Raw genomic sequence first — 14,120 nt, forward strand, 5'->3', positions numbered from 1 at the left:
TACCATCTGCAAGTGTGGGTGTTCTTGTGCATATGCCCTCTCTTCCTATCGGCTGGTAGCTTTACTCTCCACTCTAGTCCTCTGTGGCTACGCCGCTGACTCTGGGCCCAGGAGTCCCCAGGTCTCCCCACACTGCTGGCCAACCAGGTCCCCCTCTGGGTCCACAGAAGCCCACAGAACATTGTAGGGCTTAGCTTGCCGCTTCATTGCTGCTTTTACCCCACTTCTAGTGGTAATGTTTTTAATACCATGAAATTGAAAATGTATCTTTTGTATTTTACAATCCTGATTTAATACTTAATGAGATAGCAAAATGAATGCTTAATTCTAGAAAATGCTGTTTCAAAAATATATTAGCTTCATTTTCAAAGTCATGATACTAATTTTAAGTTATACCTGGTAAGTTTTTTTTTTGTGTTTTTTTTTTAATGACTAGTATAATGAACCCTGGTAGGGTAAGCATAGGACTATTAACTGCAATGGCAGTTCAAACACAGCAGCAGCTCCTAGGAACTATTATAACTTTTAACTTCGGTGAGTGGAGGTACTAATATTTTTTTAAAGTTAACATTGCACAATAAATTTTAATTCTTAAATGTCTCATACCTACAGCTAAAAGGGAATACATGGTAAGATTATTAATTATAGTGAAAATTTATACTTTGTTTATTTTGGTAGGTACGAACTATGGCTCGAGATTTATATGATGACCACTTTAAAGCTGTTGAAAGCATGCCTCGTGGAGTAGTGGTAACGCTCAGAAACATAGCAACACAGTTAGAGTCATCTTGGGAGCTTCACACAAATAGACAAGTATGTTTATAGTCTAGATTTCCTTAACACACGGTGAATCATAGTTCCTGGTTTTGTCTTCTAGCTTTCATGTTCTGGATATTGATTGGTTTGACAAACGTATATATGGCCCATGGGCAAAATCTGATCTACTATCTGCTTTTGTATGGACCATGAGCTCAGAATGGTTTTGATATTTTGAAGGCATTGAAAAGAAAATACTGTTTTTTGGCACATGAACATTATTTTGGAAAGTAAATTTCTATGTCCCTAAGTATAAATTTTATTGGAACGCAGAATCATTTACATATTGTTTGTGATTATTTTTGTACTTATAATGGTTGAAATATTGACCAAGTGGTGTATAAATCTAAAATATTTACTATCTAAATATTCACAGAAAAGTTTGCTGAACACTGATAGAGATAATTTGAACTTCTTAATGTTATTTATTCTCTTGTCTGTTTTCATGATAATTTATATTATGGTAAAATAAGTATTTTGAGAGGTATGCTTTATTATTATTATTATTGTTTTTTGTTTTTCTTTTAGTGTATTGAGGGTGAGAACACTTGGAGAGACTTAATGAAGACAGCTTTAGAAAACCTAATAGTTCTTTTGAAGGATGAAAACACAATTTCACCCTATGAGATGTGCAGTAGTGGCTTAGTACAAGCACTTCTTACTGTCTTAAACAATGTAAGTTTACCAAGTAGTAGAAAAGTTAAAAGTGCAATATAGTTTAAAGATGATTTATAGCAGAGTAACTTTTGTTTAGTCAAGGATTATTAAGTTAAATAGTAAATGTTTATATATTTAATTTCTCCAACCTTTCCTTTAGGTGGTTATTGATTTAAATAATTGAGTCTATTTTGATTTTTCAGTTCAACTATCCACTTTATCATAAGATTCAATGTTATTTTTTACTACTCTGATTTCTTTATAAGTTATGTAAAAGGGATTAAGTTTGTAAGTCTTTATTCTAATGTACCTAGACTATAGCCCTTTAGTTTATGAACATGATGGTTTAAGAATATTGTATGATTATTTGACAGACATATTTATATAATTATTGTAACAAATTCCAACAATATATACCTGCAAATATTGAGTTTTCTCCCGTGCTAGTTCTACTTGTCAGTTTAATTTCTTGATCTTTGTTTCTTTAAATTGTATTTTATTGTGATTTCTGAGAAAGGTTATTTAGTAAATTAGGTATCCATTTGATATTTTCTGTGCATATTGTTGAGCAACATTAGTTGCATTTTCATTGTCTGTTTCCAGTACTGTATTTTCCTACCCCCTTACTGTATTGTTTTTGCTTTAGTATATTTGTTAACCCTATGGTCTCGAGTAGATGGACTTTTAATGGGACACTATATTCATAGAAATTATCTTTTATTTATTACACATGTCTGGTTGGTATTTCACTAAGAGGTGACTTCAGGGGATAGTTTTGGTTCAGGGTTTAAAGACTGTTTCAGATGATCATTCAAGGGAGTTCCTCCAGTCAAACTGGTCCATTAAGTTTGGACTGTTAAAGAATTTGAGTTTTGTTTTATATTCTTCTCCTAGCTTATTAGATTCCATCTATTGTGTCCCTGATCAGAAGTGTTGGTAGTGGTCGCCAAACATTATATGATTCTTATGGACTCAGGGTACATGAGGCTATGAATTTCTTGATCTTAATATTGCACATATCCCTTTCATTAATTTTATTATTTGAATTTGTTTATATTTGTAAAATTATAGTGCTATATGACATTATAAAGAAACTCTTTTGGCACTATGGAATTGTTTATTACATGGTCAGACCCACCAGCCACTCCATGAAAGAAAAATATAGCTGTCCACTCCCATAAAGATACACAGTCTCAGAAGCCAAGCCCTGGGGAGTAGTTCTCCTCTGTTCTGTAAGGTTGGAATCAGCTCGATGGCAGCGGGCTTGGGTGTTTTTTTGTTTTGTTTTTGATAATACCTATGAAATCATGGGTATGCTACATCACTTGTATTTTTTCTACTAATTTTATACGAGGAAGCTTCCAAAAGTTGAGGGAAAAATGGAATGGAAGGTAGTGGAATTCTTCCATGAACTTTTTGAAGCCCTTTTATATGTACTATAAAAATAGAAAGTGTTTGTTGTTGTTGTTAAGTACCATGGAGTCGGTTCTGATTCATAGTGACCCTACACAGGGTTTCCGAGGCTGCAAATCTTTTATGGGAGCAGAAAGCCTCATCTTTCTCCCGTGGAACAGCTGGTAGTTTTAAACTGCCGATCTTGAGGTGTTAGCAGTCCGATTCGTAACCACTACACCAGAGCTACTTAAAATAGTAAGTGTTCATATATCATCTGAAATCAGATTTCACACTACATTTTTGTGAGCAGTAATTTAGAAGAATAATTGCTGATTGTACAATAATATTAAGAAAAGGGAAAAAGTCATGTATGTTAGCCATTGTCTGTTAGTGATAAAACAAACTAATTTTTTGTTGAAAGGAAATAATAATTCTACTTTTTATTGATGATTTAAAAAATATATTAATGATGCTCTCTGCATGAGTTTTATAAATCTCAGTTTTAAAGGTCTTTTTTTTTCCCCCTCTACTATCTACTAATTTTTTGTAGAGCATGGATTTAGATATGAAACAAGATTGCAGTCAACTGGTAGAAAGAATAAATGTTTTTAAAACAGCCTTTAGTGAAAATGAAGACGATGAAAGGTAAAACTTCTTCTAATATTTGCAATGTTTCACAGATGGTACAGTTTCTAAAAATTTATTCTACCATAATCTTTATACATACGATTGTTGTTAATTGCTGCTGAGTCGATTCTGACCCATTGTGACTCTGTATAGGGTTTCCAGGGAGCAACTGGTCAGCTTGAATCGCCAACCTTGCAGTTCAAACAGCTATGCAGTCTGGTGCATTAACCCACAGCACCACACTGGGATTCCTTATACATTCAATAGGAACTCTTATTCAAGAAAAATGTCACTTATCATTAAATGTTTAATAAATTTTTGAGAAAGTTTTTCTTAATATAATAGAATAAAACAAGTTTAAATTACTTGTTGGCTAGGAATACAGCTAATCACAGTTAAATTACATTTCTGTTTAAGATAGAATTATAAATTTAAAAGATTATGTATGACATTAATTATATTTGTGTGATACTCTCTTTTTTTCTTAAGAATTCCTTCTTAGAGTACATACTGAAAGTACTTCTAAATGAAATGATAGCTGGTGGCATTTTTGTCATAGTTTATGGGATGGGAAAAATGGATAGGCTTTAGATAGATACAAACTGATCATTGCTATTGTCAATTCTGACCCATAGTGACCCTGTATAGGGTTTCCAAGGAGCACCTGGTGATATTGAACTGCTGACTTTGCGGTTCAAACCGACCCCACAGTCCAGTGCATTAACCCGCAGCACCACACCAGGACTCCCATTAGTAGATAATTATTGAAAGGTTTGGTCAAGGACTAATAGGGTTTCGTCTACTTTTATATGTGAATGAAGTTTTTCATAATGGAATTTCATCTCATTTATTCAAAATACCATTTTACTGAGTGCATGTTACATTTTACAAACATGCAAGGTTCTAAAAGTGTTGCTACTAGGATTCCAGTTCTAAATGTATGGTTTTTTCCTAAACAAACCATGTTTAAATATGTCTCTGTGATTAGTAGATGGCTGCAGACAAATTTTCTTAGTAATATACTTGTCTTAGGCTAGTTAGGATGCCTTCAAAAATAAAGAATACTTTTTTGTGCCACAGGAAAAAAACTACTTTGTGGTCAGGGATAATATGAAATTTTTGATAAAACTCAAGTGCGTATCTTTCTAAATTTCTGAAGCTTTGCAAAAAGTTTATGGAAATGTCCCACATAAATTACCAGTATTTAGATGATTTGAGCATTTTAAGAAAGGTCAGGAAAATATCAGAAATGAGCCAAGAGGGGAATTTTGTCAAATTCAACAAATGAAGTCCAGAAACTGTAGAATACAACCATTGCATTACCACTGATGCAATGACTACTGAAATTGAGATCTCCTATGATTTGGAATTTTCAGTTATACATAAAACCTTCTGGACTTAGCAGGCTTTAAGCCCAATGGGTGCTAAAAGCATTGCTTGAAGATTTAGTAGTTCAAAGAGCTGATCATACCATCAGTCTTTTAAGCAAGATCAAAGGTAATAAAGATGTTTTTATGGAACGAATCACAACTGTGGACAAGTCTTGGATTTACAGTATGCTACTAAGAGCAAGGAGTCCTGGTGTGGTGCTGTGGGTTAATGTGCCAGACTGCAAACCTTTTGAACTGCAAGGGTGGCAGTTCAAGCTCACCAGCTGCTCCTTGTAAACTCTATACTAGGGTCGCTATGGGTTGGAATCAACTTGACAGCATTTTACAACAACAACTAAGAGCAAGACATGGTACACTTTCATTAGCCTCATAGGAGTCCTGGTATGGTGCTGTGGGTTAATGCACCAGACTGCAAAGCCGTTTGAACTGCAAGGTCAGCAGTTCAAGCTTACCAGCTGCTCCTCGGAAATCCTATACAGGGTTGCTATGGGTTGGAATCGACTCAACAGCAGTTAACAACAACACTAAGAGCAAGACATGGTATTTTCAGTAGCCTCATATGCATGTGAAAGCTGGACAGTGAATAAGGAAAACCATAGAAGAATTGATGCATTTGTGTTGTGGTGTTGGAGGAGTATATTGAAAGTGCCACGGGCTGCCAAAAGAACAAACAGATCTGTGTTTGGAAGAAGTACAGCCAGAGTGCTCTTTGGAGGCCAGGAGGGACCAGTTGCTGGAGAAGGATATCATGTTTGGTAAGGTGGAGGGTCAGAAAAAGAGGAAGACCCCTAGCAAGATGAATTGGCAAAGTGACAGCATCAGTGGGCTGAAGCGTGGCAACAATTGTGAGGTTGGCCCAGGACCTGGCAGTGTTTTCGTTCTGTTGTGCATAGGGTCGCTATGAGTCGGTACCAACTCTATGTCACCTAACAACAACTACTACTAAGAGCAAGGTCCAATCAAAATAATGCTTCCAAGGGGATCTTCAGGGCCAGTGAAGTTCAAAACAAACATGTCAGTTCAGGTCAATGTTTCTTGGTATTCCCAAAGGTATCTGTATAGATTTTGTAGAAGGATACAGAATGCCCACTGGTCATTGTTTCATTGCCATGGTTAGAATCCCCTCTATGCATCATCAACCAAGCCTGCCCTCAGGTTGTCAGCACACAGCCCTTCTCCCTTTCTGGGTCTAGAGTCCCCAGCCATTCCATCTCTCCACATCATAGTTTCAACATTCATCTCTGGTGCCACTGCTTCTCTGGGTAGGTCTCACACTCCGCTCTTCTTCCTTGATGGTTCTAGGGACCTCGGCTCCTACACTGCAAAGTGAATCATTCCCTTCCTTTTGCTACAAAACGCCCACCTTTACATTTCCAACCTTCGCCGTCAGTCCTTATAACAATTATTTACTATTGAGTACAGACTTCTTTGGAGAACAGCTAGTGAGATGGAAACACTGCCTTCAGAAGTTGATAGACCTAGAAGAATATATCGAAAATTAATAGCTTCACATTTGGGTAGTTTTGGTTTAGCAAATGTTTTCGTATTTGTAACTTTTTTTTTTTTTTTTAACTTAACCATCGTCTAATTTGCAAATCGTTACTACTATTAAAAGTCTCAGAGGAAAAATTCTTTTACATAGATTTCTTTATGTGGTATTATGTGCTAAAGGTTACAGATTGTTGTTGTGAAGTGCCATTCAGTCAGTCCCGACTCATAGCGACCCTGTATAGGCTTTTCCAGGAGCAGCTGATGCGTTTGAACTGCCAACCTTGTGGTTCACAATCCAGTGCTGATCCTACAGCACCACACCAGGAATCAAAAAGCATTGCATTAAGATCAAGATAAGCTTTCCATCAGTCTTGTAAGGTTACAGACAGTATTTAAAAAACAATTTTTGATGCATATTATCAAATTGTTTTCCAGAAAGGGTATTGCAATTTATACTTTAACCAATAATATGTTAGAAGGTATATCTGATTATACCCTTGTATCAAATATACATCTAAAAGTGTGCTGCTTTATGTTATATTTTTGTACCAAACATTACATAATAAAATTGCTTAAACTTCAAAAAAAACCCTGCTGTGAATGCAGTTAATTTTTTTAGAAAAATGAAATGTTTTACTCTTAAATAAAGGATGTTGAAATTTGTATCTAATATATAGATAGAAATAGTAAATTATAAAATTAAGTTTCTCTTTGTGTTCATGAACAAAGTATGAGATTGTTTACCATAGTTACTAAATGAACTTTTGCATTCAATCCTATAGACACTTATAAATAATGAATGTTTTTCCTCACAGTCGACCAGCAGTTGCATTAATTAGAAAGTTAATTGCTGTGCTAGAATCTATTGAACGACTACCTCTCCATTTGTATGATACACCAGGATCTACATATAACCTCCAGGTAACCATGAAAAAAATGCACTAACTGCTATTGCTGAATATAGTGAGGAACCATCTTATACTTAAAAAAAAAAAAAGAATAATTCTGCTTACTCTAAAAACTGTGTCTTAAATAATATTTGATTGTTCTTTTTAGTGATTCTTGAGTATATTGTTATTTCCAGTTTAATCACATCACTATGGAAAGTAATGAATTTACTCTGTAAGTAAACTTTATTATAACCAATTTTGCAGTTTAAACCGGCCTCGCAGTCCAGCGCATTAACCCACACCGTTACTATGACTCTCTCTCATATTTAGTAAATCATAAATGGAAAAAAAGTCATTGGAGAAAGCAGAGAAAGAAAAGGATTCTCTGTTCTGCTCCCTTTCTTGTCTCTGTGTATCAGCAAATAAGGACATTTAAAAAAATTTTAATACATCTTTTTCGTCATTGGTTACAGCTGGATGGCCTCTACCTGTGCCATTTCTAATGATCCTGATGTGAATATTCTAGCCCAAATCTCTTTATGACATCTCTATGGGTTACTTCAGTAATTTCTAGCAGGTCCTACTGTCTTGAATCTTGCTTTTATCCAACGTCCCTGCCCTTAGTTGCATGTAATAGGTTCTTTAAATAAAGATTTTACTAAGTGACTAAAAATCTACATTTGTTCACACAGTGCCTAGTCATGACAAACAAAACTTGCCTGAGAACCTAGTTGTGTTATTTTAACCTTTAGGCCCCAGACTAGAGGGGTTATGTAGGATATTTGTCATACTTGACTTTTAGACATAGTAAACAAGTTGTATAGAGCTACTTTGCATATTGTTTCAGACACTTGACTAGAGGGGAGCGAGGGTCCTGTATGGTTCGTTTGTTTTTCAGTTCTGTGCCTGGTATATATACATTAGTAAGGTAAAAATACTCATAGATCTCAAGAATTCAGAATTTGGCTGCTTTTACAGTCCTATGGGGACCAACATCTTTTATTATATCCTTCTCATTTTTAGGTAGTTGTGCAAGATCCAAAGACAGGAAGCCCAGGAATGTATCCTGTGGTAGTTTTAGAGTCTGCAGTACTACCAACATATTGCTATTGTGTGTAGTCGGGGCTATGTTGATTCATAGTTAACCAGGTAACAGAATAGAACCCACATAGGTGCCGTAGGCTATAATCTTTACACACCAAGTTGCCAGGTCTTTCTTGGAGAACCTGGGTGGGTTTGATCTGCCAACCTTTCAGTTATCAATTGAGTGCATAACCAATTTGCCACTTGTTAAGTACCATTGAGTCAGTCTCAACTCATAGTGACCCATTATAGGGTTCCCAAAGAGCGGCTGGTGAGTTTGAACTGTCAACCTTGCTGTTAGTGGTACAGTGTTTATTCTATGGCACCATACCAGGACTCCATAATTTGTTACTTGTTGTTGTTATTAAGTGTCGTTGAGTTGCTTCCAACTTACAGCAACCCTGTATAGGGTTTCCAAGGAGCAGCCAGTGAGCTTGAACCACTGACCTTGCATTTCAAACTTTGTAGTCCAGCACATTAACCCACAGTGTCACACCAGTTATCCTAGGGCTCCTTAAAACAGATACCTAATTATGTCTCCACAGGAATTGGAGCCCTGGTGTGGTGCTGCGGATTAATGTGCTGAACTGTAAAGATTGGTTTGAACTGCATGGTTGGCGGTTCAAGCTCACCAGTTGCTCCTCAGAACCCTATACAGGGTCGCTATGAATTGGAAGGAACTCAATGACACTTGACAACTATAGAAATTAGTTAAGATTGATAAAGAAGTGAAACTACCTAAAGTTACTAGTCTATACTTGTTGCTTGCTAAAATGTTTTGGATTAAAGACTCATGTTTTTAAAGTATATTAGCTGTATATTATTTAATGTAACATTATTTAATTATATGGTCTAGCTTTGAAGAAGATAATTAGCTCAACATATCATTTTCAGAAATTTTATCTGTAAGATTGGAATTATAAGTTAGATATGTAATATTTCTGTTAAAGAATTTTATAATTCTATTTAAACCACATACTGTTGAAATTATATAGAAATTCTAACTAGTTATCTTTTTTTTTGGCTTGATAGCTACAAGCACTTATTCAGAAAGCCCCCCCTTTTTTTACATTATTAAGAAATACATGTTATCTTTTCTTTCTGTTTATTCTTTGTAAATCTAAACTATGTTCTTATAATTCTAAGAAAAAAGAAGTGAAGGTATTTTCATCATTTCTTTGTAGATTCTTACAAGACGATTAAGGTTTCGGTTGGAGCGTGCACCTGGTGAGACTGCTTTGATAGATCGAACTGGCAGAATGTTGAAGATGGAACCCTTAGCCACAGTTGAATCTTTAGAACAGTATCTCTTGAAAATGGTAAGCTTATTGCAAGGAAATGGCATTCTCTGCTTCAATGTAGCCCTTTAGAGAGATTAGTATCCAGAGATTATGACGATACAGTGTGATCCTGTTTTCGGAAATCTATTCTAAGAAAATAATCTTTATATATTCCATAAATGATACAAAAAAAATTATCATTGTTTGTATTGCTGAAATATTGAATAATATCTCAGTCAATAAAGAAATATCAAGTAGCTAATTCTCATTTGAATATAATATAGTTATCAAAATGTATAAAATATGATAATAGAAAAATGTTTTTGTACAGACTTCATGATCAAAACTTTGGTCTACTCTATACGTTGAAATAGTCCTGGTATGGCACCTGTAGGTAGGATAAGCACTGGACTGCTAACCACAAGGTTGGCAGTTTAAACCTACCAGCCACTCCTTGGAAATCCTATTATACAGGGTTGCTCTAAGTTGGAACTGAATCTACAACAACATACATTGAAGTGATATGTTAAAGAAATGCTTTTTGATATTAATATTGGAATGTTTTTTTGTGTGGATTTTTCAAATACATTTTAATGAGCATCTGTTACAATAAAAGGAAATTCACATTAAAGGGAGAGAAAATATGGATAATACATTTGCAAACATTGACGAGGTTAATGTCTAAATTTGTTTGATTTAGGTAGCAAAGCAGTGGTATGATTTTGACAGATCTTCATTTGTTTTTGTTCGAAAATTAAGAGAAGGTCAAAATTTCATATTTCGACACCAGCATGATTTTGATGAAAATGGAATTATTTACTGGATTGGAACAAATGCCAAGTAAGTCATTTTATTTTAAGTCACCTGTGAAAAGAATTCTAGGTAGTAGAACAAATGTGGTTTTAAATATGTGTGTGTGTATATACTCACATATTTGCATATATATAAATCAGTGTCATTGATCTGTTTCATCATGCTGTATATGAATTATTCGTTTAGTATCCTGCAGTTTTAAAACATTCTATAGCTTAAGTTTCATATTACCTAAATTATTTTTATGAAGAAAAATGTTTAAATTGCTACTTACAGAGTATTAATAAATTTAATATAATTTTATATTTAAAACTGTCAACTGATCTTTTTTTAATATTTCTATTTAGAACTGCATATGAATGGGTAAATCCAGCTGCTTATGGACTTGTAGTAGTAACATCATCAGAAGGAAGAAATCTACCTTATGGCCGCTTAGAAGATATTTTAAGCCGTGATAATTCAGCTTTAAATTGTCATAGCAACGATGATAAGAATGCTTGGTTTGCCATAGATCTGGGTCTGTGGGTGATACCATCAGCTTATACACTTCGTCATGCACGTGGTTATGGAAGATCTGCATTGAGAAATTGGGTTTTCCAGGTATCCAAAGATGGACAGAACTGGACTTCTTTGTATACCCATGTTGATGACTGCAGTCTCAATGAACCAGGGTTAGTTGAGGGTTCTTTGCAAATTAGAAAGCTCAATAAGGAACTGTTTGGTTTTTTTAAATAATTATATACCCTTAGAGCTCTCTTGGTGAAACGTTGAAGCAAGATTTTTCTTTTTCTACACATAAATTATCAGATTATATACGTGCATCAATTTTAAAGTACTGGCTTTAACAAAACTTTGTCAAAAGATTTAGATTGAGTATCAGCAGAAAGAATAGCCAATTAATTTTTTAAATTACACACACACACACACATATATATATATGGAGTCCTGGTGGTACTGTGTGTTAATGTGCCAGACTGCAAGCCATTTGAACTGCAAGGTCGGCTCTTCAAGTTCACAACTGCACCTCAGAAACCCTATACAGGGTCGCTATGGGTCAGAACCGACTCAACAACACTTTACAACAACAACAATATATGTATATATATATGTGTGTGTGTGCATATATATATATATAGAGAGAGAGAGAGATGGTTTGGTGCTGTGTTAATGAGCTGGACTGCGAAGTTGTTTGAACTGCAAGAACAGCAGTTTACCAGCTGCTCCTTGGAAACCCTTTCCCTATGTAGGGTCGTTTATTGTCTGTGGCTCATTTTAAGGGGTATAAAATGGTATGGTATGGAGTTTATTGCTTTTGCTTTACACATTCAATATATTGTGTAAAGTTAAAATTTAAATATGGAATTTAAGACTGGAAGAATTTAGGTTTAAACTAAAAGATTATCTTACTCTTTTTTTTCAAGCTTTGTTTATTTTTTTAAATTCAGTTAGTTATAAATCACTGAATGTTTAAACATTTCTAACTTTTAGACTACTTTTTTCTCCTTTGTTTTTTTGATTTTTGTTCCAAACTACAGACTAAATTGAAAGTTTTTTTTCCTTATGGTTCTCTATTATGTAAAATATTTTCTTCACCTTAAACATCTTTTTATTGGGTTTTAAATTATTTTTTCCGCAACTCATTTACAGGTCAACAGCAACCTGGCCTCTTGATCCACCCAAGGATGAAAAACAGGGGTGGAGACACGTGAGAATAAAGCAAATGGGGAAGAATGCTAGTGGGCAGACACACTACCTCTCACTATCTGGATTTGAACTTTATGGCACTGTAAATGGAGTATGTGAAGACCAGCTAGGTAAAAAGCTGATAAGAAGTTCTTCTAACTTATGAGATCACTCATTAAGTTTATACAAAGTGATTTTGTTTATGGTGTTATAATTTCTACCTTACAGGAAAGGCAGCTAAAGAAGCAGAAGCTAATCTTAGAAGACAGAGACGTTTAGTACGCTCCCAGGTTCTGAAATACATGGTCCCAGGGGCTCGTGTGATCCGAGGCCTTGATTGGAAATGGCGAGACCAGGATGGCAGCCCACAGGGAGAAGGCACTGTCACAGGAGAACTGCATAATGGTGAGGAGGTCTTAGCACTTGTAGTTTAGAAACCAACTACGAACATGAAATTTCTTGTTTTATGTTACTTTGGGATTTTTATAAATTGGGTGTATATACTAACACTAGATAGAAGAACTGATCTGTTGGTTTCACATTAGAAATGGACACGTGTTTATTTAGAAATAGGATAGCTTTTATGTTACTGGGTTTTGACTAGAAACTTACTATGCAAAATCTGTCTAGAAACTTACAAGCTGATTTTTGAAATGTTTAACAGATTATTGTAAGTTGAATTAACCTCAAAACACGTTTTCTTCCTCCACATGCCCCTTTTTTCTTAGTTTTGTATTCACAAGGTTCCTCTGTACTTTATTTCATGTCTTAGGCTTTTCCCTTGTCCTCACAGGAATTAGGCAATACTATTTTACTGTATTATTATAAATAATACGGAAGATGGGGCATAATATTTTTAATTACTATTTTTCAGTAGAGTACAGAATAAGAATCACAGTCTTTATTAGGAGGTTTAGGCTTTTCCCTTGTCCTCACAGGAATTAGGCAATACTATTTTACTGTATTATTATAAATAAGACGGAAGATGGGACATGATATTTTTAATTACTGTTTTTCAGTAGAGTACAGAATAAGAATCACAGTCTTTATTCGGAGGTTATGAGGTGTCTCACAGCATTTCTTAGTCATACCAGCTTTTTGGCATTTTTAACTTTAATGTTTTGTAAGTGTCATTGTTTTAAAATCAAGTTTATTTTCACCTTTGCTGCTGTATATTTTAGGGGAAGTCTAGAGTGACTTAATAATTTACTGTTATTTTTAGAAGCAGTTATACTGACTAATTTTTTTTAAAACTATAGGCTGTTTTATTAGCAGGTAATTTACCTAAACAATAGAGGTTTCTTAACTATTTTACCCATTATTAAAAAACATCAGAGAGAATGTTTTTATTTTCAATGTACACCAAGTGCCTACAGAGATATGATTGAAATGACAGTGTTTTGGAGAATGAATAGTATTTATATCATAATACAGTCACTTTGTGATATGATGTTTAGTTAAATATATATATGTTGTTGTGAAGTGCCATCGAGTTGGTTCTGACCCATCGCGACCCTGAACAGGGTTTCCGAGGCTATAAGTCTTTACGGGAGCAGAAAGCCTCCTCTTTCTCCTGCAGAACTGCTGGTAGTTTCGAACTGCTGACCTTGTGGTTCACAGATCAATTCGTAACCACTACGCTACCAGAGCTCCCTTAAATATTTATATAGTTAAATATAATATAGTTAAAACTTTGGTTATATGTATTATACATATAAAGTTTTTCCTCAAATTACCACACCATTAAAGGCACTTTTAAAATGTGAATTTATTTTTAGTTATACCTTGATTGAGCATATATGTAACTGCTGAAATTTATAAATAACGGTAACATTTGAGATATTAATATCAGGCATTTTAGTGAAATAGTTTAATTGTTATCACTCCCCCTAATTATTAGTCCTGATGTGATCTAATGAAAGTAGACTTTATTGTTGCTAATTGTTGTCAAGTTGATTCTGATTCAGGGTGACCCTGCATAAAGTTTCCAAGGC

At 34.7% G+C, this 14,120-nt stretch overlaps 1 protein-coding gene across 1 annotated transcript in view; it reads left to right on the forward strand.

Annotated features, from left to right (window-relative positions):
* HECTD1 (HECT domain containing E3 ubiquitin protein ligase 1) overlaps nt 1–14,120 on the forward strand; it is a 117,540-nt gene that overhangs the window by 71,822 nt on the left and 31,598 nt on the right. Inside the window, exons 15-23 of the mRNA XM_006835365.1 lie at nt 679–813; nt 1,345–1,491; nt 3,419–3,513; nt 7,193–7,298; nt 9,535–9,669; nt 10,331–10,470; nt 10,791–11,114; nt 12,091–12,257; nt 12,355–12,531. Coding sequence (XP_006835428.1) covers nt 679–813; nt 1,345–1,491; nt 3,419–3,513; nt 7,193–7,298; nt 9,535–9,669; nt 10,331–10,470; nt 10,791–11,114; nt 12,091–12,257; nt 12,355–12,531 — 1,426 coding nt within the window. The remainder of the gene's footprint in view (nt 1–678; nt 814–1,344; nt 1,492–3,418; nt 3,514–7,192; nt 7,299–9,534; nt 9,670–10,330; nt 10,471–10,790; nt 11,115–12,090; nt 12,258–12,354; nt 12,532–14,120) is intronic.

This window comes from Chrysochloris asiatica, unplaced genomic scaffold (assembly GCF_000296735.1).
Source record: "Chrysochloris asiatica unplaced genomic scaffold, ChrAsi1.0 scaffold00017, whole genome shotgun sequence".
In the NCBI taxonomy this organism is placed as follows: domain Eukaryota; kingdom Metazoa; phylum Chordata; class Mammalia; order Afrosoricida; family Chrysochloridae; genus Chrysochloris; species Chrysochloris asiatica.